General features: G+C 41.4%; 1 protein-coding gene across 1 annotated transcript in view; it reads right to left on the bottom strand.

Moving 5' to 3' along the window:
* Window positions 1-2,022: 2,022 nt before the first annotated feature.
* The window catches only part of HPRT1 (hypoxanthine phosphoribosyltransferase 1), a 45,438-nt gene continuing 21,950 nt past the window's right edge, over window positions 2,023-25,510 (bottom strand). The window contains 6 exon segments of the mRNA NM_001105671.1: window positions 2,023-2,688; window positions 3,411-3,487; window positions 3,661-3,707; window positions 12,589-12,671; window positions 16,826-16,843; window positions 21,988-22,053. Coding sequence (NP_001099141.1) covers window positions 2,641-2,688; window positions 3,411-3,487; window positions 3,661-3,707; window positions 12,589-12,671; window positions 16,826-16,843; window positions 21,988-22,053 — 339 coding nt within the window. The 3' untranslated portion in view covers window positions 2,023-2,640.

Genomic DNA, 25,510 nt, shown 5'->3' with positions numbered 1-25,510 from the left:
TTTCTGGTTGGGCTGCCCTCCGTATCTGTGGGCTCTACATCTGCAGAGTCCACCAACCATGGATAGAAAATATTCCGAAAAAAATCATATGTGCTGAACATAGACTATTTTCTTGTCATTATTCCCTGAAAATTTATTTCCTGAAAAGTTATTTCATGCTACTTACATTATATTAGATCTTACAAGTAATCCAGAGATGATGTAAAGTACACAGGACAGTAGAGGTTATATGCGAATACCATGACCGTTATATCAGGTACTTGAGAGATTCTTCAGATTTTGGCACTTGGGGGCGCTCTTGGAGCACTAATCCCCCTGAGCATACCAATGTACAATCATACTTAACTACAAACTAGAGAGTTGTAGTGAATTAGAAGGAGCAAGTGCTCAGTTTCTTCATAACATTGTACAAGAATCAGACAGCTGAGTTGAAATCCTGGCTCTGCCACTTACTCGCCCTGCACCTAACTTCTTGGAACATGCCATTGTTTTCACAGGCATCTCATGGCAATGTAGCACTTTGCTATATTGCAGGCCACTGTCCTATTTCCCCTGCACAATAGCATCTAAGTAATCCTTACATTAAGCCTCTGGAATAGATAGCATTATTCCCATCAACCAGATGAGAAAAGAGGTTCTGAAGTTAACTTGATGTTACCGAGTGAATAAGCAAAGTCAGAGCAGTGTAACCCAAACCTAGGCCACGTCTCTTAGCTACTCATTCACTCAGCAATAATCACCTGAGATCCTACTATCTTCTAGGCACTCCCCTAAGGACATGATACACATCAGTCAACAGTTTTTGCCCTTCTTATATTCTAGCAGGGGTGGGAGAGGGGTATAGTCAAACTGAAGAATGAACATACATGTAAATTACAAATCATGTTATTGGACTATGCAAAATTCAACACTGCCTCTTATTTAGGAAAAAAAAGGAGAGGAGGGATAGAGGGAAGGAAGGAAGGGAGGGAGGGAGGAGACCCAGAAGGAGCTCCTCCTTCAGATCGGCACAGCTCAGGCCGTTGTGGCCAATTGGGGAGTGAAGCAGCGGATGGAAGACCTCTCTCTCTCTCGCTCTCTCTCTCTGCCTCTCTCTGTAACTCTGTCTTTCAAATAAATAAATAATCTAAAAAAGTCATAAAAAAAGAAACAGTCATTTCATTTGGTTCAGCCTGGTGGTGTGTGCAGCTGAAAAGAGGAAAGAGTAAGGAGGCTCAGCAGTGGGAGGCAGGATGCAGTATTAAGTACTGTAGGCACACGGCTCTTAGTGAGGCCACATCTGGGGGGAAGGAGGAGCCCTGAGTTGTTCGGAGATTGCATTCACATGTGCTACAACTTACCTCAACCTTCCAGGGTTACCAAGAGCAACAGAAGTGAAAATCTTTTGTAAACTAGCTAGTGCTAGTACTGCAGCAAACTACTATTTCGTATTGTTCAAAGTTCCCTACTTTGTTGCTAGGCATTACAGCAACCACCTTAAGAAAAAAAAAAAAAAGATCAGATGGCCCACAAAGTCACCCGATTCATACCTCACTGGGAGCATTGAAGCAGTTCACAGTTAACTTTCCTCCTACTCCGTAGAAAAGCAAAACGATTTTGCTGTTGTTCTTTGGTCAATAAAGCATCATCTATACACAGAAGGTAACAGGACGTGTCGGAAAACAATCTGTTGAGATGTAGCTGAGAATCCAATCTGAACAAGTCGAAGAATTCCAAGAGACATACATGTTATTTTAGCCTAGTAAAATGTAATAAAGTGTACCATGTGTCTGACATTTAATGTCTCTGAAGTAGAAAGGAATTTCGCTAGCTCCACCAACCCATTCTACCAGATAATCATTATTCTCTATGTTGGTAAAGATTACAATTAAACTAGCTGCAAAAACTTAATAAACCAGGAAAACATAATTGACAGAAAACTATACTAGGTTAATTTGTAGGGAAATGATAGGTAGGCATAGCTTCTTTTAAAGACACAGTCCTTATTTTAAGGATTTTTACAGTGAAGAATTCACAAAGTGGTATTTTTTGGTAATTTATTTGATTGCATTTAAAAGGAACTGTTGACAAAAATTCCTTGGAAATAATCTGAACATGTGGGAAAATAGCCAATACTACTGAAACACTAATAAAATAACTACAGGGCATAGGTTTCTTCAACAGAACAAAACCTCTTAGATGCTCTATTTGATGTGAAACTGACTGCTTCTTTTCTTTTCTAAACACACAGTAATATAATTAACAATATTCAATCACTTCTGTTCTTTCCTGAATATATAAAAATTAAAATACCAATTAAAAAACTAATATATCTTCTCTTTAAATGTTTCTTAGATACAACTTCAATATTTTCATCTTATAGTGGTGCGATTTAAGATAATTTTTTCATTCACAAGTTTAACAATTGTTTAACAATCCACCCAAAGGGAACTGATAGTCTATAGGCTCATAGTGCAAACAAAGAGCTTAGGAATGCAGCAAATGACATTTCTAAAATACAAAACAGATAAAAATTCTTATAAGGTAACATGCAAAAAGCTCTATTTAAGCAGATGGCCACAGAACTAGAGCATTTGATAATTTTACTGGCGATGTCAATGAGACTCCTGATGTTTTCCAAATTCGACTCGCAGTTTCATCTTAGGCTTTGTATTTTGCTTTTCCAGTTTCACTAATGACACAAACATGCTAGAAAATAAAAATTCAGAAATTCACATTAGAGGAACAGACCAAAATAAAAGGCAAGCAGAACATTTTGCCTATCTGGTAAGAATACCTTTATGCTGCCAGGCTTCTTACTAAACAAACAGAAGTAATTCTATGATAACTTAGACTGGTAACCTTTGGGGAGTGTCTTGAAACCAAACCAGTAGTTTGTCCCGTTAGTTTCTTTTTTGATCTCAATATGCAATTTTAAATAACAAATGAAGCAGGAAATTTTAAGTATATCAAAATGGGGGGCAGGGTAAGTGGTGAAAAAAGATGCAATAAAAAGCCTGCTTTAGAGAGTGCCGTTGGAGTAGTCCTCCTCATCTTCCTTGGTAGTGTTCCTAAATGTATCCGTGGGACTCCTGCTTCCACAGGAGGAGGGCATTTGAAGGAGAATGAAAGAAGACTTGAAACACTTATCTATTTCTTACTTATGACCATATTTATCATCTGGAATAATAACGGGACAGTTATTACATATTAAAGCTGTTCAACTATTTCAGCCAGCAAGAATTGTCACCCCAGTCTGGCCAAGTTCCAGTTCTAAGGACGTCTGTACTTGACTACAGTTTTATGTGACTAATGGGAACCATCAGTCTGTTCAAATTATGAGGTGCTGGAAAGAGAAAACAATTCTTCCCTTTCCTAAATTTTTATGTGGGTTTTGAAAAATAAGAGCGAGAAGAAGAAGAATTACTTACATTCAAATCCCTGAAGTATTCATTATAGTCAAGGGCATATCCTACAACAAACTTGTCTGGAATTTCAAATCCAACAACTAGAAAGAATCATAATTCATCATTTAGATACAGAAAATACTGCTTTCAACTTTAATACTTGCAAATGGCCTTCTCTACAAATATTCCCTAAAGTAACTCTAAGCCATTTCACATACAACCTTTTTTACGTTAAAGATGGTTAAATGATTGACAAAAAAGGTAATTCACTTACAGTCTGGCCTGTATCCAACACTTCGAGGGGTCCTTTTCACCAGCAGGCTGTTAATTACAAAATGATACAAGAGACATATGGAGAGACTACAGGGCATTACCAAAGAGAACATTAATGTTCCCAAAGGCTTTCACTGCATTAACCATATCATGGTGAGCTTTAACATCCCTAAAGACAGACTAGGAAATGGCCGGCAAAATCCTGGAGATGAGAGCAGTGGCGATGAATGTACCCAACGGATGAGGCGAGGCCTCTGCCTGAAGTCTACCTGGAGCCTGATGGACAGTTCTGGGAGCTGTACCCTGACTCCTACGTGGCCACTGAAGGCAGCTATCCAAGATGAATGGGTGGGGAGTGCCAATGAGCAAGGATTAAAAGGGTTCTTGGTCCAGAATCTCTGGAAATACAATTCCTAAGCTGTCAAGGGTGTGGGAGAAGTGAACATCAGCTTTCATTAAACTTGAATACTTGGCTTGCAAAGAGGAGCTGCAGGCTAAAAAGTAACTAGTGTGATAAAGGAACTGGCATTCATTTTTGAGAGCAATAGTAGCAGGTAAGGTAAGTCAATTCTTTTTTTTCTTTTAAAGATTTATTTATTTATTCAAAAGGCGGAGTTAGAGCGAGAAGGAGAGACAGAGACACAGAGAGAGACTTCCATCCGCTGGTCCACTCTCCAAGTGGCCACAACAGCCAGGGTGGGGCCAGACCAAAGCTAGGAGCCAAGAGCTTCTTCTGGGTCTCCCAGTGGGTGGCAGGGCTTTAAGCACTTGCACCATCTTCTGCTGTTTTCCCCAGGCACATTAACGGGGAGCTGGATCAGAAGTGGAGCAGCTGGGACTTGAACTGGTGTGCATACTGCAGGAGTTGGTTTTATCCACTATGCCACAACACTGGTGTGGGGAGCAACTCGGACTAGACTGTTACTCGAATTAAGACTTATTCTATGCATCTGCTCTCCCACAATATGGCGCTGGGAGAGGAGGAAACAGCTTCTACACAGCTGCCTCCAGTTCAACCAATAAACAGCAGGACCTGCTCCTGATTGGAGGAGAGCAGCGTACTCGGTGTGTGGGTAGCAGAGTTGGGATTGGTGGAAGAGGACTATAAAGGAGGAGAGAGACAACATGCACCAGGAACATCTATCTGAAGGAACACCTGTGCAGCCCCCGAGAGAGCCGGCCGGCGGTGTGCCGCTCCCCCGCGGAAGTGGGGAAAGTGGCAGGGGGAACCGCCCTTCCACGGAGGTGGAAGGGTCAGTAGCCAACCCGGGAAGAACCAGCAGCAAACCCGGGGAGGGCCGAGCAGACAAAAGAACAGCGCAGGGTCCTGTGTCGTTCCTCCGCCAAGAGGGGGAGCGACAACTGGCTCTGAGGTAAGTCAATTCTGCCAAAAGCTAATGTTGTAACCTAAATGCTGCCTGCTGAAATTTTTCAGCCATGGTAGCAGCGTGGGGGGCAGGGAGAAGCTGTATAGGTGGGCATTTAGCCTACAGGTTAAAACGCCTGCCTCAAAAATCAGAGTACATGTGCTGGCGTTGTGATGTAGTGGGTTGAGCTGTTGCCTGCAACGCTGGCATCCCATATGGGCACCGGTTCAATTCTCAGCTGCTCCACTTCCGATCCAGCTCCCTGTTAATGTGCCTGGGAAAAACAGCAGATGACCCAAGTGCTTGGGCACCTGCACCTATGTGGAAAACCTAAAAGAAGCTCCTGGCTCCTGACTTCAGCCTGGCTCAGTCCCGGCCATTGCTGCCATTTGGGGGAGTGAACCAGCAAATGGAAAATCTCTCTTCCTTGCTCTGTCTCCCCTTATCTCTCTGTAATTCTGCCTTTCCAATAAATAAAAAATAAATCTTAAACAATAAATCAGAGTCTCTGGGTTCAGTTCCCAGTTCCTTATTCCAGCCTCCTGCTAATGCAGACCCTGGGAAGCAGTGAGGATAGTGCAAAAGGTTGGGTTCCTGCTACCCACATGGGGACTTGTATGAAGTTTCCAGCTCTTAGCTGCAGCCAATGTCAATCCTGGCCATTGTGGACATTTGGTAAATGAACCAGTGGATGGGAGCACTCTGTCTCTTTTTCCGTCAAATACATACATACATTTTTTAAAAAGCTGTAGTAGGTGCATTGAAAGCCTTTACATATGTTAAAGACATCTTCAATAAAACTTATGATTTCATACCTTCCTAGATAAATATATTTAAAAATCTGGAAAAAGCCTTAAGTGATTCTTAACCGTGGCTGCACATCAGAATCACCTGGGCATTTTGAGAAACACAAAATGGATAGATACTCCAGCCACACCCCTGACCAGTTACATCAGAATGTCTGGGCACAAGACACAAGCAGAGATGTTTGGTTTTGTTTGTTTGTTTGTTAACTGTCTGGGGATTTCAATGTGCAGCCAAAGTTGAGAAGCACTGGTCTAAGCCCAAGGCTCCAAGGAACATCTAATCAAGTCTCCCATGACTTTCTTCCAGTTATTAGTCACAGGAGATTCTGAACTCAATTTCCACTTAGAAATAACAAACCAGTCACCGCGAAACTCCTTACCTCTGCCTGAACTCATGAACACTCCAGAAAAGCCGTCACTGAACACAGTGCAAGCTGTGCTAAGAGATCAGGGGAATGCAGCACCCCCTATACCTACACATCTCAATGTTTAAAATAAGTTGGGGAAAGGTAAAGGAAGAGGACAGAGTGAAGTTGGATAACAGATAACGAAACAGATAGAGGGGACAAGTTCTAGTGTTCTACTGCACAGAGAGAAGATTACAGTTCACAATAATGTATTACATTCTGTATAAAGAACTGGAAGAGAGAAACTGGTAGGCTCCAAGCACAAAGAAAAGTAAACTGAAGGGTCAGTTACCTGATTTAATAAGTTTATGCTGTATATATGTGCTGAAATATTGCATCCCGTAAAAATGTGCACATTATATGTTAATCAAAAAATTTAATAAAAATGTAAATTTAAAAAATATATAAAGTTCCATTGGTGAGGCATGACTGTGGGTCAATTCTAAAGCATTTTCAATACTTTAAAAGGGTAATATTCCAAAGAAGATCTATGCAAATGGCTAATATGCAAATAAAAAAAGATGCTGCACCATCATTTGTCATCAGAGAAATGCAAACCCAGAACACAATGAGGTACCACATTAAACTCACTAGGATGGTTCTAATAAAAGTTAGACAATAACAAGTGTTGTCAAGGTATGCAGATGGTAGAACCTTTATATGTTGCTGTGGGAATGTAAAATGGTATTTGTTAAACAATTTGGCAGTTCCTTACCATGTTAAACACAGAGTTACCACATGTCCTAGCAATCACAAACCCAGGAGAACTGGAAACAAGGATTCAAACAAAAACTTGTACATGAATATTCATATTAACAGTATTCATAGGCCAGCACCATGGCTCACTTGGCTAATCCTCCGCCTCGCAGCACTGGCACCCTGGGTTCTAGTCCCGGTTGGGGCGCCGGGTACTAGTCCCGGTTGCTCCTCTTCCAGTCCAGCTCTCTGCTGTGGCCCGGGAAGGCAGGGGAGGATGGCCCAAGTGCTTGGGTCCCTGCACCCGCATGGAAGACCGGGAAGAAGTACCCAGCTCCTGGCTTCGGATCTGCGTAGCACTGGCCGTAGCGGCCAATAAGGGAGTGAACCAATGGAAAGAAGACCTTTCTCTCTGTCTCTCTCTCACTGTAACATAACAAGGAATGAAGTATCATTATATGCTGCAACATGCATGAACCCTGAAAACATCATCCTAAGTGAAGGAAACCAGATACAAAGGCCACATACTGCATGAGTCCATTTCTGCGAAATGTTCAGAATAAGCAAAGTCAAACTTTCTTAGAAAGTAGATTAGTGGTGTCACTGTCTAGGAGGTGGGGGGCAGGGTGAATGACTGATAATGGGGACATGGGTTATTTGGTTTTCCAGAATCAGCAATATATAACATGTTAAAAGCCTTACTATCTTTCCTACATTCTAAAAAGCACAATTAAGCATCTGCTCACTGTAACAGCCAACAATGAAAAAACACAGTATCTCCTTGAAAACTGGAACAGTTTATGAGGTAAGTGGGAAAGAAATGCCATACTGAAATCCCAGACATGTTTTCCCACTCCACTGCTCTATGGAGAAGCCCTGGAACTTGAAACAGATGGGACGCTCCTTGCATTCTCAACTGTAGTGATGGTGTCTCCAAGGAAAGCAAAACTAATTATCAGCACGAAAGGCAGAGATTTTGGACATCACAACAATTTGTGACCTTCCAAAATTCAACCCTTCCTGACATAATCTTATTCCTTAGTATTTAGTTTTTCTGTTGTGTTCTCTTGGGCATCACACGAACAGCACTGACACTGAGTGCATGGAAGATACATGAAATGTATGCGACATCAATGCTATAAAACTGGTGAACACATGGCTTTGGTTAGAGGGCTTCCTTCATTAACTGCTCAGTCTTGAAGTTATGGTGAGGCAGCCTACGGTGCTTGTTAGCTGCCTTGTGGATACTGTTTACTTTTTAATCCAGAATCTATACTTTATTATTTAATCCCCAAAAGCTATTTGCTAGCCTTTATTATGTCAACTACTAAAAAGAAAGTATCAACAAAATCTCAGTGAGTACCTAGAAGTTAATTTTTAAGTAATTAAAGGTTTGTTTGACTCTTGCTGAAAACAATTGTGAACTTTTAAAAAAATTCATTACATTGCCATCAGTTTTAGGTATTTATATAAACTGCTAATTTGCATGTATAATTTGATACATTACAATTTATATAAATAAGCTATAATAAAAGTGACTTAGCAAATACAATTATGAAGCTAAGCTAAAAGTTAATAGTTTGTTCAAATTTTTTAAACTGAAATATAGATTCATAGGAAGATGCAGAAAAAAATGCAAGTGCTCTTCATGATGTTCCCTTCAATGGTAACACTTTGCCTAACTATAGATATCACAACTGGGACACAGACATTGGTGAACTGACCATATCCAGATTTCCCAGACATTGGTGAACAGCCTATTTCTAGATATTACCAGTTTTCATGTGCTTAATCTGCATGTGCATAGTTCTATGCGATTTTATCACATGTGGATTCATGTTATCACCACTCCACCGAGACACCTTGCATCAATGTTCCCTCTTGTATCCATATACCCCTGGCAATCACTAATCTATTCTCTGGTTTGTCGTTTTAAGAATATTGTACAATTGGAAACATGCAGTATATAACCTTTTGAGATTGGCTTTTATCCTCTGAGGCTTATCTAGGTTGTTGTATATATTAACAGTTTGTTCCTTTCGTCCACCGTTTGTTGAACCATTCACCTACGGAAGGGCATCCTGGTTGCTTCCAGCTTAGGGCTATTATAAATAAGGCTGCCATGAACATTCATGTACAAGCTTTTGTATGGACCTAAGTTTTTACTTCTCCAGGATAAATGCTCAGTAGTATAACTGTCTTAAGGTAGTTAAATGTCTAATTTTTAAAGAAACTGCCAAACTGTTTTCCAGAGTAGCCATGCCACTTTACATTCCTGTCAGTTAACAGCTTTTAATTTTTAATTTAAAATGTTTATTTATTCATCCTTTTAAAAAAAAAGATTTATTTTTTGAAAGTTAGATTTACACACAGAGAGAAAGAGAGAGAAAGAGAGAATCTTCCATCCACTGATTCACTCCCCAGATGGCCGTAATGGTCAAAACTGGATCAGGCAGAAGCTGAGAGCAAAGAGCTTCTTCTAAGTCTCCCATGTGGGTATCAGGGGACCAGGCAGCCGGGCCACCATCTGTTGCTTTCCCAGGTCATTAGTAGGAAGCTGGAGTGGAAGTGGAGCACCCAGGACAGAAACCAGCACCCATATGAGATGCCAGTGTTGCAGGTGGTAGCTTCACCCACTATGCCACAACACTGACCTCATACTCATCCTTTTTTTTAAAGATTTATTTGAAAGGCAGAGTGACAGAGAGAGGGAGAGACAGAGAGAGATCTTCCATCAACTGGTTCACTCTCCAAATGGCTGCAATAGCTGAGGACAGGCCAGGCTGAAGCCAGGAGCCTAAAACTTCATTCAAGTATCCCACACATGTGGCAGGGGCCCAAGTACATGGGCCATCTTCTGCTGCTTTCCCAGGTGCATTAGCAAAGAGCTAGATTGGAAGTGGAGCAGCCAGGACTGAAACTGGTGCTCTGATATGGGATGCTAGTATCCCAGGAGGTGGCTTAACCTGCTACTCCACAATGCTGGCCCCCAGTTTAGTCATTCTTAACCCTGCATTAGATAAAGCTTTGTATTCTCATATTATCTCTCTCTCCCTCTATGTATTTGAAAGGCAGAGTGGGCCGGCGCCGCGGCTCACTAGGCTAATCCTCCGCCTTACGGCGCCGGCACACCGGGTTCTAGTCCCGGTTGGGGCACCGGATTCTGTCCCGGTTGCCCCTCTTCCAGGCCAGCTCTCTGCTGTGGCCAGGGAGTGCAGTGGAGGATGGCCCAAGTCCTTGGGCCCTGCACCCCATGGGAGACCAGGAGAAGTACCTGGCTCCTGCCATCGGATCAGCGCGGTGTGCTGGTTGCAGCGCGCCGGCCGCTGGAGGGTGAACCAACGGCAAAAGGAAGACCATTCTCTCTGTCTCTCTCTCTCACTGTCCACTCCTGCCTGTCAAAAAATAATAATAATAATAAAAAAAGAAAGGCAGAGTGACAGAGGGAGGAGAAACAGAGGCAGATAGAAGCGGGGAGAGGGAGGGAAGGAGAGATGGAGAGGGAGAGGGAGAAGGAGAGGGAGGGAGGGAAGTGAGGGGGGGAGAGAGAGAAATGAATTTCAACTGCGGAATGCTGGTTCACAACTGGGGTTGAGCCAGGCCCAAGCCAGGGGCTAGGAGCTCCAACCAGGTCTCCCACATGGGTGGCAGGAATCCAAGTACTTGAGCCATCATCTGCTGCCTCCTACGATGTATTAGCAGGAAGCTGGATCAGAAGCGGAGGAGCCAGGACTTGATCTGGCACTCTGATATGGGATGTTAGCATCCCATATAGCAGTTTAACCTGGTACACCACCACGTCCACCCCTATACTCTATACATAAAGCACAGATACAAAGGTAAGACATAAACTGATGAAGAATATAGCCACCATATTAAAATTTCATGGTGGTGGAAAAATTAGGGAAAGCTGAGAAACACTGATTTAGGCCAACTGTGTTAACAAGAAATAATCTAAGGAGTCTTTGAATACATCATACTCTAGAACCACAAATACATTCTCATGAGCCAGTCTACCTCAATTACACAGCATACTCTGGGATAGAACTACCAAAGAGCATCTGGAGGATAAAAGTCAATGCCAGGGCCAGCGCTGCGGTGCAGTGGCTTAAAGCCCTGGCCTGAAGTGCCAGCATCCCATATAGGTACCGGTTCTAGTCCCTGATGCTCCTCTTCTGATCTAGCTCCCTGCTATGGCCTGAGAAAGCAGGAAAAGATGGCCCACGTCACAGAGAGAAGTAGAGATAGAGAGAGAGGTCTTCCATCCACTGGTCTACTCCACAGATGGCCGCAACGGCCGGACCTGTGCCAACCTGAAGCCAGGGGCCAGGAGATTCTTCCAGGACTCCCACGTGGGTGCAGGGGCCCAAGCACTTGGGCCATCTTCCACTGCTTTCCCAGGCCACAGCAGAGAGCTGAATCGGAAGTGGAGCAGCCTGGACTAGAACCTGTGACCATATGGGATGCCGGCACTTCAGGCCAGGGCTTTAACCCGCTGTGCCACAGCACCAGCCCCAAAAATAACATTACTAAAGTAAAAAAATACATACCCATAACACATCAGGGATGTTACTGTGCCAGAAACTTAAGATTTAAAAAGGATGCACTTAGCCATTTCTTCTAGGTTCAAATCCCATGTCTACAGCTGAATAGCTCTGTGTCTTTGGGCAAGTCCCAATGCCTCAGTATCCTTATGTATAAAATGGGAATAAGAATGCTACTCCAAAGATGGGCATTGTGGCACAGTGGTTAAGAAGCCACTTTCAAGGCCTGCATCCCATATTAGAGTGTCTGGGTTTATGTCTCAGCTGTTTCTGATCCAGTTTCCTGCTAATGCACACCCTGGGAGGCATCAGACAATGGCTCAAGTAGCTGGATCCCTGCCAGCCATGTGGGAGACCTGCCCTGGCTTCAGTCTGGCCAGGAGTGAGTCAGTCAGTCTCTCTCTCTCTCTCTCTCTCTCTGTGTTGCTCTGCCTTTCAAATGAATAAAAATAAATAAAACTTTAAAACTTAAAAAGCTCCTGGCTCCTGGCTTTGGCCTGGCCCAGCCCCAGCTGGCCATTATGGCCATCTGGGGAGTGAATCAGCAGATGGACTCTCTCTCTCTCTCTCCTCTTTCTGTATCTCTGCCTTTCAAATAAATAAATAAAACTTTTTTAAAAAAAGAACTATAAGAAAAAATGCCAAACAGTACAGGTAAGGTCAGGAGCTTAGAAAAAAAGGGAGGAGGCACCATAAAATTTCAATTTGGACACAAAACAAGATGCAATATACATTACTCAATTTCAGGAGCTCCAAACCTTGAGAGAATAGAATATCCCTTCCTACCACATCCTTATCCCCTGTTGGGATCCTTAGTCTCAATTCTGAAAGGAGGCCCAAAATCCTGTCTCACAACACTCAGTACAAGTTGATATAATTAGCATGATAAAAACTCAAATGTTAGTGTAGGAAAGAAAATGACTAATGAAGGAAGGGCTTATTAATGCACAATGAAATTATTTAGAAGGAAAATTTCCAAGTCTTATTTGAGATTATATTACTTTTTGAAGATAAAATGATCTCCGAGAACGTTCCTACTTACAAAGAAGTAATTACTTAATCAATCTTCAAATGAAAAAAATTATCTTATGTCCAAAAGTGATACTTACCTTGCGACCTTGACCATCTTTGGATTATACTGCTTGACCAAGGAAAGCAAGGTCTGCATTGTTTTGCCAGTGTCAATTATATCCTTTAAAAAAAAGAGAAGATATTTAAATAGTAAATAAAAACCAGCACACTTTTAATCCAGAGTTACCATATAAAATAAAATATCACAGCTCCCATGTATAATTGGAAGACTGTCATTTTTTTTTTGCTTCAATAATTCTCATCAAAATTTACACACTGAGATTTTCTGGAACCTATAAATCATCTAGTCCTCATCAAAGAGCAAATATGTCAGTTCCAGGATTAGATTTTGCAGGCACATAGAAGTCAATAATAGCAAATTTAAATATAGACAAGCACAACACACTATAAATATGTACTATCACTGTGTCAATGTAATAAAGATATATGAAGAAATAAAGTGCATATATATGCATGTATATACTGTATATTTTATTAGAGTTATGATGTTATCCTTTGTTATGAAAGGTAGTTTAGGGTTTTTTTTCCATAAACTCAAAATAGAGGATCTCTTCATAAAACTTTCCCATACAGGTGTTTGTTTTTTTTAAAGATTTATTTTGGGTCTGGCGCTGTGGCTTAGCAGGTAAAGCCGCCACCTGCAGTGCCGGCATCCCATATGGGTGCCAGTTCGAGTCCCAGCTGCTCCACTTCCGATCTAGCTCTCTGCTTTGGCCTGGGAAAGCAGTGGAAGATAGTCCCAAGTCCTTGGGCAACTACACCCATGTGGGAGACCCGGAGTAAGCTCCTGGCTCCTGGCTTTGGATCGTCACAGCTCCGGCCATTGCAGCCATCTGCCATAGCAGAGAGCTGGATCGGAAGTAGAGCAGCTGGGACTCGAATCGGCCCCCATATGGGATGCCAGCACTACAAGCGGCAGCTTTACCTGCTAAGCCACAGCACCAGCACCCCCATGCAGGTGTTAACAGACCCCACTCTATTTAAGAAATACAGTATTATACCATCTTAAAAAGTATCCATACTAATAAAGTTTTACTGTATAAAATGACTTTACATGAAAGCAAATCTCAGGTACTCAGTCAAAAGTAGGATATTTTCAAAAAAAAATCTACCTCTAAAAGGGAACATATTTTTTGAACCATGACTGTGGGGAGCAGCCCGGACTGGACTGAGTTACTGGAATTAAGACTTATTCTATGCATCTGCTCTCCCACAATATGGCGTTGGGAGAGAAGTAAACAGCTTCCGCACAGCTGCCTCCAGTTCAACCAATAAACTGTAGGACCTGCTCCTGATTGGAGAGCAGCGTACTCGGCGTGTGGGCAGCCGAGTTAGGATTGGCGGAGGAGGACTATAAAGGAGGAGAGAGACAACATGCACCAGGAACATCTAGGGGAACGCCTGTGCAGCCCCCAGAGAGCCGGCTGGCGGTGTGCCGCTCCCCTGCGGAAGTGGGGAATGTGGCCAGGGGGAACTGCCCTTCCACGGAGGTGGAAGGGATAGTAGCCAACCCGGGAAGAACCAGCAGCAAACCCGGGGAGGGCCGAGCAGACGAAAGAACAGCGCAGGGTCCTGTGTTGCTCCTCCACGAAGAGGGGGAGCGACACATGACCTCAATATTCTTCAAAGAAAATATGCATTAATGATGGTATATAGCAGCATGGGCCATCAGAAACATCAGGTTTGGAGATTTTTAGAAACTGCAGATATGTAGGCCATGGTAGGCAGAATTCTGATGGTTCCAGGATTCCAGTCCCATCACGGATACACACCTGGGAGAATCCCACCCCCTGTGTCTGACTGAGATCTGTGAAAATGATGTGACAGTTCTTGTGGTGACTGGGTTATACTTTACTATATAGCTGTATCAGGCAGCAGGCTGTGAAGAAGTCAGCTGCCAAATTATGAGGGCCTTGGGCTAGGACGTGAGGAGGGCCTTTAGCATCTGAGCACAACCTGTGGTCAGCAAGCCACCAGCAAGAAAAAGGGCCCTAAATCTTCCAGTCCACAAGCAACAACCTGAATGAACTCACGTGAAGAACACAAGCCCCAGCTAACACCTTTATTCAGCCTAATGAGACCTGGGGCAGAAGACCCAGGTAAATCTGTACTCAAACATGCATGCAAATGCTATGTATCAACTGTAAGCACAGTTATCATGCATCTGGGAATGAAGGGGAAAAAACAGGGCTTTGGCTGTACTATGATGTTTAGTTTCCCTTAAAAATGAGATCTGAAGCAAATATGGCCAAATGTGAATATTTTGGGGTAAATAACTGGGTGCTGAACATATACTTTCCTTAGTTCAAAATATTTCATAATTAAAAGATTCAAGCAAGTTGAGGAGGGAAGGGGTACCAAGGAAAGCTTTGTAGAGGTGACTTTTGAGCTAATCATAAAGGAATTTAAATATGGGATAAGGGAGAGGTTAAAGACATCTGAAGCACAAGAAATGAGGAGAAAATAGGGGGAACAATCTAAATGCCTATCAACCAATGAATGGATGAAGAAAATGTAGTATATGCACATACTGGGATATTCCTTGGTAGTGAAAAGGAATGTGTATTGATGTATCCACAACCTGCATAAACCTTGAAAACACTGAGCTAAGTGAAAGAAGCCACACACAAAAGGCCACATATTATATGATTCCATTTATACAAAATGTCCAGAATACGCAAATCCTATAGAGAGAACAAGTAGATTATCAGTTTGCTGGGGGAGAGGGAAATTGCTAAGGGGGTTGGGGTTCTTTCTGAGGTAATAAAAATATTCTAAAATCGAATGTAGTGAATGTACAATACTGTAAATATAGTAAAAATCACTGAATTGCACATCTTAAGTGGGTGAATGTTGTGAATTATATCTCAATTAAGCTGTTATTTAAAAAAAAAGAAATAGGGAGGAAAGAACCAAGGGCAGAAAATGGAGGTACAGGCTCCAGGAAGCTACGAAAAGCACAGAGAAATGTGAGAAAGTTGCTGGAGAATGAGGCTGGCATTATATATTGAAGTCACACTAAAAAATTTAAAGAATTCAATCTAGAGACTGAAGAATGGGGGAATAGGGTCTGAGTAGGAGATAGGATCACAAGCTACGCTTTAGAAGCTTGCAGAATTCAGGAAGGCAGAAATACCTGAATAGGGAGTCGACACACAAAAATTATAGGAGTACAACAGGCTAGTAAAGTGGTAAGTGCGGGCCGGTGCTGTGGCGTAGCAGGTAAAGCTGCCGCCTGCAGTGCCAGCATCCCATATGGGTACTGGTTCGAGTCCCGGCTGTTCCACTTCTGATCCAGCTCTCTGCTATGGCCTGGGAAAGCAGTGGAAGATGGCCCAAGTCCTTGGGCCCCTGCACCCACGTGGGAGACCTGGAAGAAGCTCCTGGCTCCTGGCTCTGGATCATCGCAGCTCCAGCCACTGTGGCCAATTGGGGAGTGAACCAACGCATGGAAGACCTTTCTCTCTGCCTCTGCTTCTCTGTAACTCTGCCTTTCAAATAAATAAATAAATCTTAAAAAAAATGATAAGTGATCAAGGGGAGAAAAAGTATTAGAGAGGGATAGAAGTTGAGAGGGTGGAAATGTGAGCTTTTATATAGGATGGCCAGGGAAGGCCTTAATGAAAAGGTGACTGATGCATAAATCAAGGTTCTTAAACCTCAGCACGCATACTGCGTGCTGGATACTGGATACTTATTAAAACATACTTCGCTGGGACTCATCACAGAAATTTCAATTCATTAGATTCTTAGCCAATGCTTTTTATCTAGGGGTCACGCTTTGAGAACCACTGAATTTGACTCTTCACTTCACTTACTAGCTCGGAGCCTTGAGAAAGTGCTTTACCTTTCTGCGTCTGTCTCCTTAGCACTTAGAACAATCCCTGGCAAAATAAGCACTGGATATATTTGGTTATTATGATGTACAAAAACTTTAGGGCACATTAGCAAAAAGAAAGTAGTGCAGAAATATTCTCTTGCATGTAGAAAATATCACATCAGATAAAATTTAAGCAATATATTAAATTACATATACATATGTAATATGGTTATAGCATGATTAGAAGGAAAAATTCAAACCAATAAGAGATAAAGGGAAAAATGAAATTTTTCCATTATTAGTAAAAAATAATTTACTAAGTAATCTTTATAAAACATAAGCCCACCATTAAAACTGAATTTAATAGGAATTTTTTCCTCTTACCTTTAGGAAAATAATAAACATACTATATTAAAAGTAAATGTAGAACTTACTTCAACAATCAAGACATTCTAGAAGAAAAAGAGAAATGAAAATCAGTACAAATGAATCAGACAGTATTTTCAATTATGTCATACTATAATAATATAGCATAATAGTATAATATTTTCACAAATAACATGTGACCCAAGTGTTCACTTTTGAAAAGCTTTTATTACTTACAGGAGGTCTAATCTTGGACCCCTCAGGAAATTTCTCTGGGTCTTAGTTTCTCAAGTATAAAATGAAAACTTGAACTGACTTCTTATCTTCTGACTCTTAACATTTTAAAAGTATAATTTGTATTATAACTCCAAAATTATGTATTTAACTAATCAGATGGAATCCAATTCAAACCCCATTTTTTTATTAGACTAACACTGACCTGTGTCTTCTGTTGTGTCCATATTTTACATGAAGGAAAAATAGCAATTCTTCCTCCCAGCATAAACCCTCACCCTATTTTCTGCGTCTTAGAATTTTATAGCTAGAAGAGTTCTTGAGAGAAAATACCATCTAACAACTGCTTCCCAAAGTAGAGAATGGTCCTATCTATTCTTAGGCTAGTTACAGGAATGAGGCACCATCTTCTATACTGGGTGTAACTGTTGCCACAAGAAGATTCATACCGTATTATATATTTGTAATTCTCATTATAATCTGTCATACAAATATAGAATCAGAATTTTAATGTTCTACAACTCCCCTAAAGCAGTGCTTACCAAGATAGGGTGCACAATATCCAGTGAGTTGCAAGAAAGATAAAAACTTTTTTCCTTCCCTTCCCTTGTTTAATCTTTATTTTTTGTAAGAAATTTTTATAACATACATCGTGTTACTACCCTAATTCACACATAATTTACAAATATTTATTAGGAGTAAATAATTCATTTTTAAAAATTCTTTGGGAATACAAAAAAAAAAAAAAAAAAAAAAGGCCGGCGCCGCAGCTCACTAGGCTAATCCTCCACCTTGCGGCGCCAGCACACCGGGTTCTAGTCCCGGTCGGGGCGCCGGATTCTGTCCCGCTTGCCCCTCTTCCAGGCCAGCTCTCTGCTATGGCCCGGGAGTGCAGTGGAGGATGGCCCAAGTTCATGGGCCCTGCACCCCATGGGAGACCAGGAGAAGTACCTGGCTCCTGCCTTCGGATCAGTGCAGTGCGCCAGCCGCAGCGCGCTGGCTGCGGCGGCCATTGGAGGGTGAACCAACGGCAAAAGGAAGACCTTTCTCTCTGTCTCTCTCTCTCACTGTCCACTCTGCCTGTCAAAAAAAAAAAAAAAATTCTTTGGGAATACAAGTGAAAGTTTTCAGAGTCAAGCTGTAGGTGTTAAATGTACACTTATAACCAAGTAAAGCTTCAATCTTCCCATGTCTTAAAGCAGTTTATCATGGAGGCAAGATATCTCACAAGCCTGGATAAGGCCAAGTACAGAAGAACGTAAGGCTAGCCCATAAGTTTGGGTAAGCAATTCATATAACTTCTCTCACTCTGACTCATCCTAGGTGAACCAATTACTACAGACAACTGTGGCCTACTGGTAGCCTATTTTACAGGTAGGAAAGAAATTACTCTTTATGCAAAATGGGGCTCAGGATGGGGAAGAAATAAAACAGAAACAAAAATTGGAGCAAAGGGCATATAGCAAATGAGTAAAATTACATTTATTTTCCAATTTTGAGGAGGTCTCAGTAAGTTCTAACTATATTACAAATACTATCAATACACTGAGAAAAAGCCTGTTAGTGAATCTTTAGTCCAGTGCAATAGGTACAGATACTGCAGTTAGACATTTCTTGATGAAGCTGTGGCTCTATCACCTAACAGCTGTCTGACTTTGAGTTTCAGTTTTCTCATCTAGAGAAAAGGGAAGATGATACCTTCATCACAGGGCAGCTGTGAAGGTTAAATAAGGAATACAGTAATACAGCAGTAGTTGTTGAAGTTAATTCTCCTTTCCTCATATCACAGCAAACTTGTCTCTTCAAACAAGACAATTTAAATCTTTAGAAAAACTGAATATAATAAATTAATAGGCCAATAATTGTGTCACCACAATCTCTGTGATTCTTTCTCAACATTTTCTAGCACCTATGAAGATTAATATATTCTTACCAGTAACTGGCTCACTGTGGCAGTGATTTGTACAACTGGATGGAGTTAGTTTGAAAACAGCATGGAAGGATGAGACAGAAAATAAACTCTACTCTCAGCTCTAACACTAAGCTGTACAACTTTGATTAAGTTATAGCCATAGATTATAAGACAGTCTATATGAATCGAAGTCCAGAGGTATAAAATACTTGTCCAATAAAACACTGTGCCATCTAGAGTCTGACATTAATGCTATTTAAGAAATAAAAGAATGAGAATTGCTATCATTACTGAGTGTTTATTTATGTCAAGTGGCTATATCCCTACTTAAATGAAAAAGAAAATCAGGTTCAGAGGTCAAATGATCTGCCTAAAGTCATAAAAACAAGAACATGGCAGGGTAAGAATTTAAACAGTGGTATGTATTCACTCAGGCTCCAAAGCCCAGATGCCCAAGCAATAGTTGGGGAAAAAACTAAAAATACTTAAATACAAGAGTCAACACTGAGGCACAGCAGGTTTAAGCTGCCACCTGCAGTGCCAGTTCAGCTCCCTGCTGCTCATCTTCAGATAGAGATCCTTGCTGATGTGCCTGGGAGGCAGAAGATGTCCCAAATACTTGGGCCTCTGTCACCCACGTGAACTCTGATGGAGTTCCTGGCTCCTGGCTTTGGTCTGGCCCAGTCTTGGATATTTTGGGCATTTAGGGGGTAAATGGTAAATGGAAATGCTCTGTGTGTGTGTGTGTGTGTGTGTCAGTCTCTCTCTTTTTCTGTCACTCTTTCAAATAAAAAAAAAAACCTTAAAAATTTTGATGGCAGAAACTAAGTGAACCAGTGAATGGAAGACCTATCCCTCTCTGTCTCTCCCTCTCTTTCTGATGTTCTGCCCTTCAAAATAAATAAATAAATCTTTTTTTTTTAAAAAAAACAAAGGATACTTAAGAACAATCTCATGTGTACCTACACATAGTATATTTACTTTGAAAGAACCACTCAAATGCATATTTCTTGATTTTCTCAAAATAAGTTTGCTTTACTGTCATTATTATGCAAAGAAAATTATTTTAGACAAACAGACCCATTTCCTGATTAAGATCACAGAGTTACATAGTAGAGCAGAGGCACTAACACTGGAAACTGATTATAGGAAAAAGGGCTTGAAATGACTTCTAAATATGGACAAAACAAGCACAAAGACAAGGAGGCTAGCTCTGGCAGTGATACAGGGAATGGATGGGAGGGAGAAAGAGTTAACTGTATAAGTTCTCCTTTGAAGTTTTCCAAAATGCTGAGGAAGCCACATTAGTTTGGCATCATGATATGGAAAGACAGAATTTCACACATAGGTCATGGGTCAAAGTTTTCTTATAGATTAGCAGTCAAATTAAGTAGTGAACATTAAAATTTAAAAGCCAGGGGCAAGCGTCTTGGCACAGTGGCTTTAGCTGTCACTGGGATGCCTGCATCCTATATCAGAATGTTGGTCTGAGTCCTGTTCAAGTGCTTGGGAAGCGGCAGATCACCAGCTCAAGTACTTGGGTCCCTGCCACCCACAAGGGAGACCTGGACGGAGTTCCTGGCTCCCGGCTTCAGCCTGGCCCAGCCCCAGCTGTTGCAGATATTTGAGGAGTAAACCAGCAGATGGAAGATCAACCTATCAATTGATCTCTCTCTCTCTGTAACTCCGCGAAAGAAAAGGAAGGAAGGGAGGAAGGGAGGAAGGAAGCTTTTTTAAAAATAAAATCTAAATGCCAGAGGGAAGGAAAAAAATACCCACTGAAGTCAGACTGATGTGCATTCAAATTCAGACTCTATCACTTATCATCCTGTGACTTGGGGCAAGTCCTTCAACTTTGCTGAGCCTTAATTTCCTAATCTGTAACACAGGAATATCATCCCCCTCACAGCTTATGAGATTGACTCAAAATCTGGCATAATGTCTGTAAGTAAACAACAACTAGAGCTTAAAAGGAAAGTAGCATTGTATCATTTATTACTGGTTACTCAAAAACTTTTTCAATGTATCAGAATAATAATATTCAAATACTTTACTAATTTATATTATTTCTAATTAAACAATATGCTCCCAAACAACCAACAATCCATGTAAGGAATTTTAAAAAATATCTTGACATAAACAATAATGGAAACATGATGCACCAAATCCAATTGACTACTCTGGAAGAATTTTTTATATACTAAGAAAATTCCTTGAGATTTCTCAAAATAATATTATGTTTGAATCTATGAAATTCTTTATGTACCAGAAACTGCTGTAAGAGCTCTACATGTTGGGGCCAGCATTGTGGCAAAACAGTTTAAGCGAGCACCCCATATTGGAGGATGGAATCCAGCTGCTCTGCTTCTGAACCAGCTCCCTGCTAACATGCCTATGAAAGCAGCAGAAGCTGGCCCAAGTCCATGGGCCCCTGCACCCATGCGGGAGACCTGGATGGAGGTCCGGGTTCCACTTTGGCCTGGACCAGCGCTGACCATTGCAGCCATCTAGGGAGTGAACTAGAAGACTGAAGATCTTTCTGCTCTCCCTGTCACTCTGACTTTCAAATAAATAAGTAAATTTTTTTAAAAGAGCACTATAAGCATTATATCACTTAATTCTCTTAACTCTATGAGGTGGCTGCAACTGTCACCCACACTCTATTTACATATCTACCTGGAGGCCACAGCTTAAAAAATTGCTGAGCTAGGCTTTGAATCAAAGCTGTCAGGCTCCAGTACCCATTTCAGCTACTATATTATACTGCTTCTCTATCGTTGAAGAAACTATGTGTGAGTCTATTGCTTAAAAAGAAGCCTGTCTTTCCTCCACCTATATTTTTTGAAGGATTCCCACAGGGGCAGACATCAGTACTTGGCCATATGAACATTTAAGTTTAATATCAGATTCTGCTGCATTTTTATTATATGATCTAAGGGAAAATAATTTACCTTTGCTTCCAAAGGTTAAATAACCTCTGTTTAGTTATACTATGTAAACTGCCTCTTAATGATTGATTGAAAGCAGTGTTACTAATTGACTCTTGGTATGAAGGGTTCTTTCCTTCCTCTGCAAGATACATACCTTTCCAGTTAAGGTTGAGAGATCATCTCCACCGATTACTTTTATGTCCCCTGTTGACTGGTCATTCTGGTTAAAAAAACATATATATGTTTATCTTTATGTACACACATGCTTCAAATTATCAAATGGGAACTAGAAGATTTAAGAAGTTAGCTATCTACTGTCCACAGCATGATATTCTAAATGACATGAATTATAAGAATTGTTTCAAGAAATGAAAGATTACATAATTTTCAAGTAGAGATTAGTGGAAAGTCCTAAGTAGACATTACTGATTTGATGTTTGAGTCCTAAAAATAGGGTACGTCCACTTTTGAGTGGGCAGTATCACAGCAGCCACCCATCTTCAGTCACAATCACTTCCGAACCATGAGGGAAGTTATTAGCATGACAGATGTCTGATTCTGGCCCTGTACCATTCCTATGAGGTAAGCAAGTTGTAGGGGCTGGTCTATATGACACTCAGTCCCAAGGCTACATCCCCCAAAAGTCTAGTCCAGGCCCAACTCATCTTCAGCAATGTCTGGGAAATCACATCTGATCAGTAGTCCTTTAAGACACATCTCTTTGGCTCCCACAGAATCCAGTAGAAACCCTTACAAGAGTTTCAATGGAGAATGCTCAACACCCACCAGAGTTGATGGTGATAATGACGACAATTTGGTTGTGCTGGATTCAAAGCAAAACTAGGTTGGAAGGGCAGGTGAACAAAACAGTTTAGACTTGCCCTGTCAGAGAGCAAAACACACCATAAAGCTCAACCATTGCAATAGTGCAACACCAGCACAGTGATCAACAAGGAGATCGAGGAACAAAGTAGAGCCCAGAAACAGACCCAGAAATAGATGATTTAGTATATGATAAAGATGATATTTGGAGTCAGTAAGGAAAGGATGAATTGCTCAACAAATGGGGTTTGGTCAACTAGTTATCCATTTAGGAAAAAAAAATGAAGTACGGTCCCTACCTCAAAGTATACACACAAACAAATTCCAGATGGGTTAAAATCTAAATGTAAAAAATAAAGCCATAAGCAGACTGGAATACAGTGGAGAATTTTTTTCACATATTTAAAACGGATAAAAACCCAGGCATGACATGCATCTAAACGGAAAAGATCTGTAACAAACATTCCTATTATACCTTGAGTGCCAACAATAGTAATCCACAGGAAACTGGCGAACACACATACATAGAAAACTTACAGAAGAAAAGGTCACAATCTATAAAACAATACCTAGCTGGGGGCTGGCACTGAGTCATAGCAGGAAAAGCCACCACCTACAAAGCCAGCATCCCATATGGGCGCTGGCTCAAGTCCCAGCTGCTCCACTTCCAATCCAGCTCCCTGCTAATGGCCTGGAAAAGGAGTGGAGGATAGCCCAAGTGCTTGGGTCCCTGAACCCACGTGGGAGATCTGGAAGAACCTCCCAGCTCCTGGCTTTGGTCTGGCCCAGCCCTAGCCATTGCAGATATCTGAGGAGTCAATCAGTGGATGGAAGCTCTCTGTTTCCTCTCCCCTCTTTCTGTAACTCTGCCTTTCAAATAAATAAAAAAATCTTTTTAAAAAATGATTCTGAGCTGAGAAATAAGTACCAAAACATTATTCTATTGTTCATCCTCCCACACTAGTAAAACTTAAGGCTGATGATACATTAAGGGGAAACAAGCACTCTTGCTGTTGGTGAGAATATAAATTAGTACAACCTCTGTTGAAAAAGATACAGCAATATCTATTAAAATTGGAAAGATATATGCCATTTGATCTAGTAATTCCACCTCTTGGAACTGGTGTTACAAAAGCAATCACAGGCCGGCACCGCGGCTCACTAGGCTAATCCTCCACCTTGCGGCGCCGGCACACCGGGTTCTAGTCCCGGTTGGGGCGCCGGATTCTGTCCTGGTTGCCCCTCTTCCAGGCCAGCTCTCTGCTGTGGCCAGGGAGTGCAGTGGAGGATGGCCCAGGTGCTTGGGCCCTGCACCCCATGGGAGACCAGGATAAGTACCTGGCTCCTGCCATCCCATCGGATCAGCGCGGTGCGCCGGCCGCGGCGGCAATTGGAGGGTGAACCAATGGCAAAGGAAGACCTTTCTCTCTGTCTCTCTCTCTCACTGTCCACTCTGCCTGTCAAAAAAAAAAAAAAAGCAATCACAAATATACAAAAGTATATTCAAAGATGTCCACTACATTAATTGTTCTTCAAAAAGTATTATCTATCTATTAACAGGGAATTAGTTAAATTAAATTCATCTACACAATGCTATACCATGAAGCTATTAAAAAGAATCTGCCAATCTGATACACATTAGACATGGAATAATGCTAATTACAAAAACCAAGTAGTAGAATAATGTGTTGCCTATGAAGTCATTTTTAATTCAGGACTAAAAAAATTTTTTACAACAATTATCTCTGAGATATGAGAATGGGGACAATAAGACTTTTTACTTTTATCTAATTCTATTTTTGTTATATACTTCCACATATACATGTCATTTTTATGGAGTTTTTTTTTTTAAGATTTATTTATTTACTTGAAAGGCAGAGTTAGAAAGAGGGAGGAAGGGAGAAAGAGATCTTACATCCACTGGTTCACTCCCCAAATGGCTGGAGCTGGGCTGGTCCAAAGCCAGGAGCCAGGAGCTTCTAGGTCTCCCACGTGGGTGCAGGGGCCCTACAAGCCATCTTCTATTGCTTTCCCAGGTACATTAGCAGAGAGCTGGTTTGGAAGTGGAGCAGCCGGGACTATAATTGGTTCCCAAATGCAGGCAGCAGCTTCACCTGCTATATCATAACACCAGTCCCTGCTCTCATGACTTTTACATCATTTCTCTTATTTGTTCACTCCCCAAATGTCCGCATCGGCTGGAGCTGGTCCGTAGTCAGGAGCTTCTTCGGGTCTTCCACGTGGGTGCAGGGACCCCAAGCACTCGAGCCATCTTCCGCTGCTTTCCCAGGATATTAGCAGGGAGCTGAATCAGAAGTGGAGCAGCCGGGACATCTATATGGGATGCCAGCATCACAGGCGGCAGCTTTACCTGCTATACCACCATGCTGGCCCCTGGAATATTATTTTTGAAAAATACAAATAGGCTAATACTATTTGGTGTTGCAAACTAAATGTAAAACTTATGATATTAAAAGCCCTTGCATATTATTTCTTATCTTATGGAAATCAGAGATTCTCCTTGTCATTGTTAAAACCTGGTGTTTCAAACATACATGAGTAACAGGAAAAAATTGTACAGAACTTGAAGCTTTATGAGGAAGTCATGTTAAATGATTGCTAAATAGTGACATCTTCTGTAGCAATTTGGTATTACACTCCAACTCCAATTCCTTTTTATAAAGAAAGCACGAGAGGAGTAAATATTTGAGAACTGAACAGTGTGGAATCACAGAAAAACTCCCATAATCCAAGGGCTATGGTGATAAGAGACAAGAGAACTTCAAGAACGAAAAACACCGCTGTTATACTAACATCACAATTTCAATACATTGGACCCAAGGTTTTTCAGTTAA

This window comes from Oryctolagus cuniculus, chromosome X (assembly GCF_964237555.1).
Source record: "Oryctolagus cuniculus chromosome X, mOryCun1.1, whole genome shotgun sequence".
NCBI lineage: Eukaryota > Metazoa > Chordata > Mammalia > Lagomorpha > Leporidae > Oryctolagus > Oryctolagus cuniculus.
The sequence above is the reverse complement of the archived record's forward strand: the minus strand, read 5'-3'. Positions and strand labels throughout refer to the sequence as shown.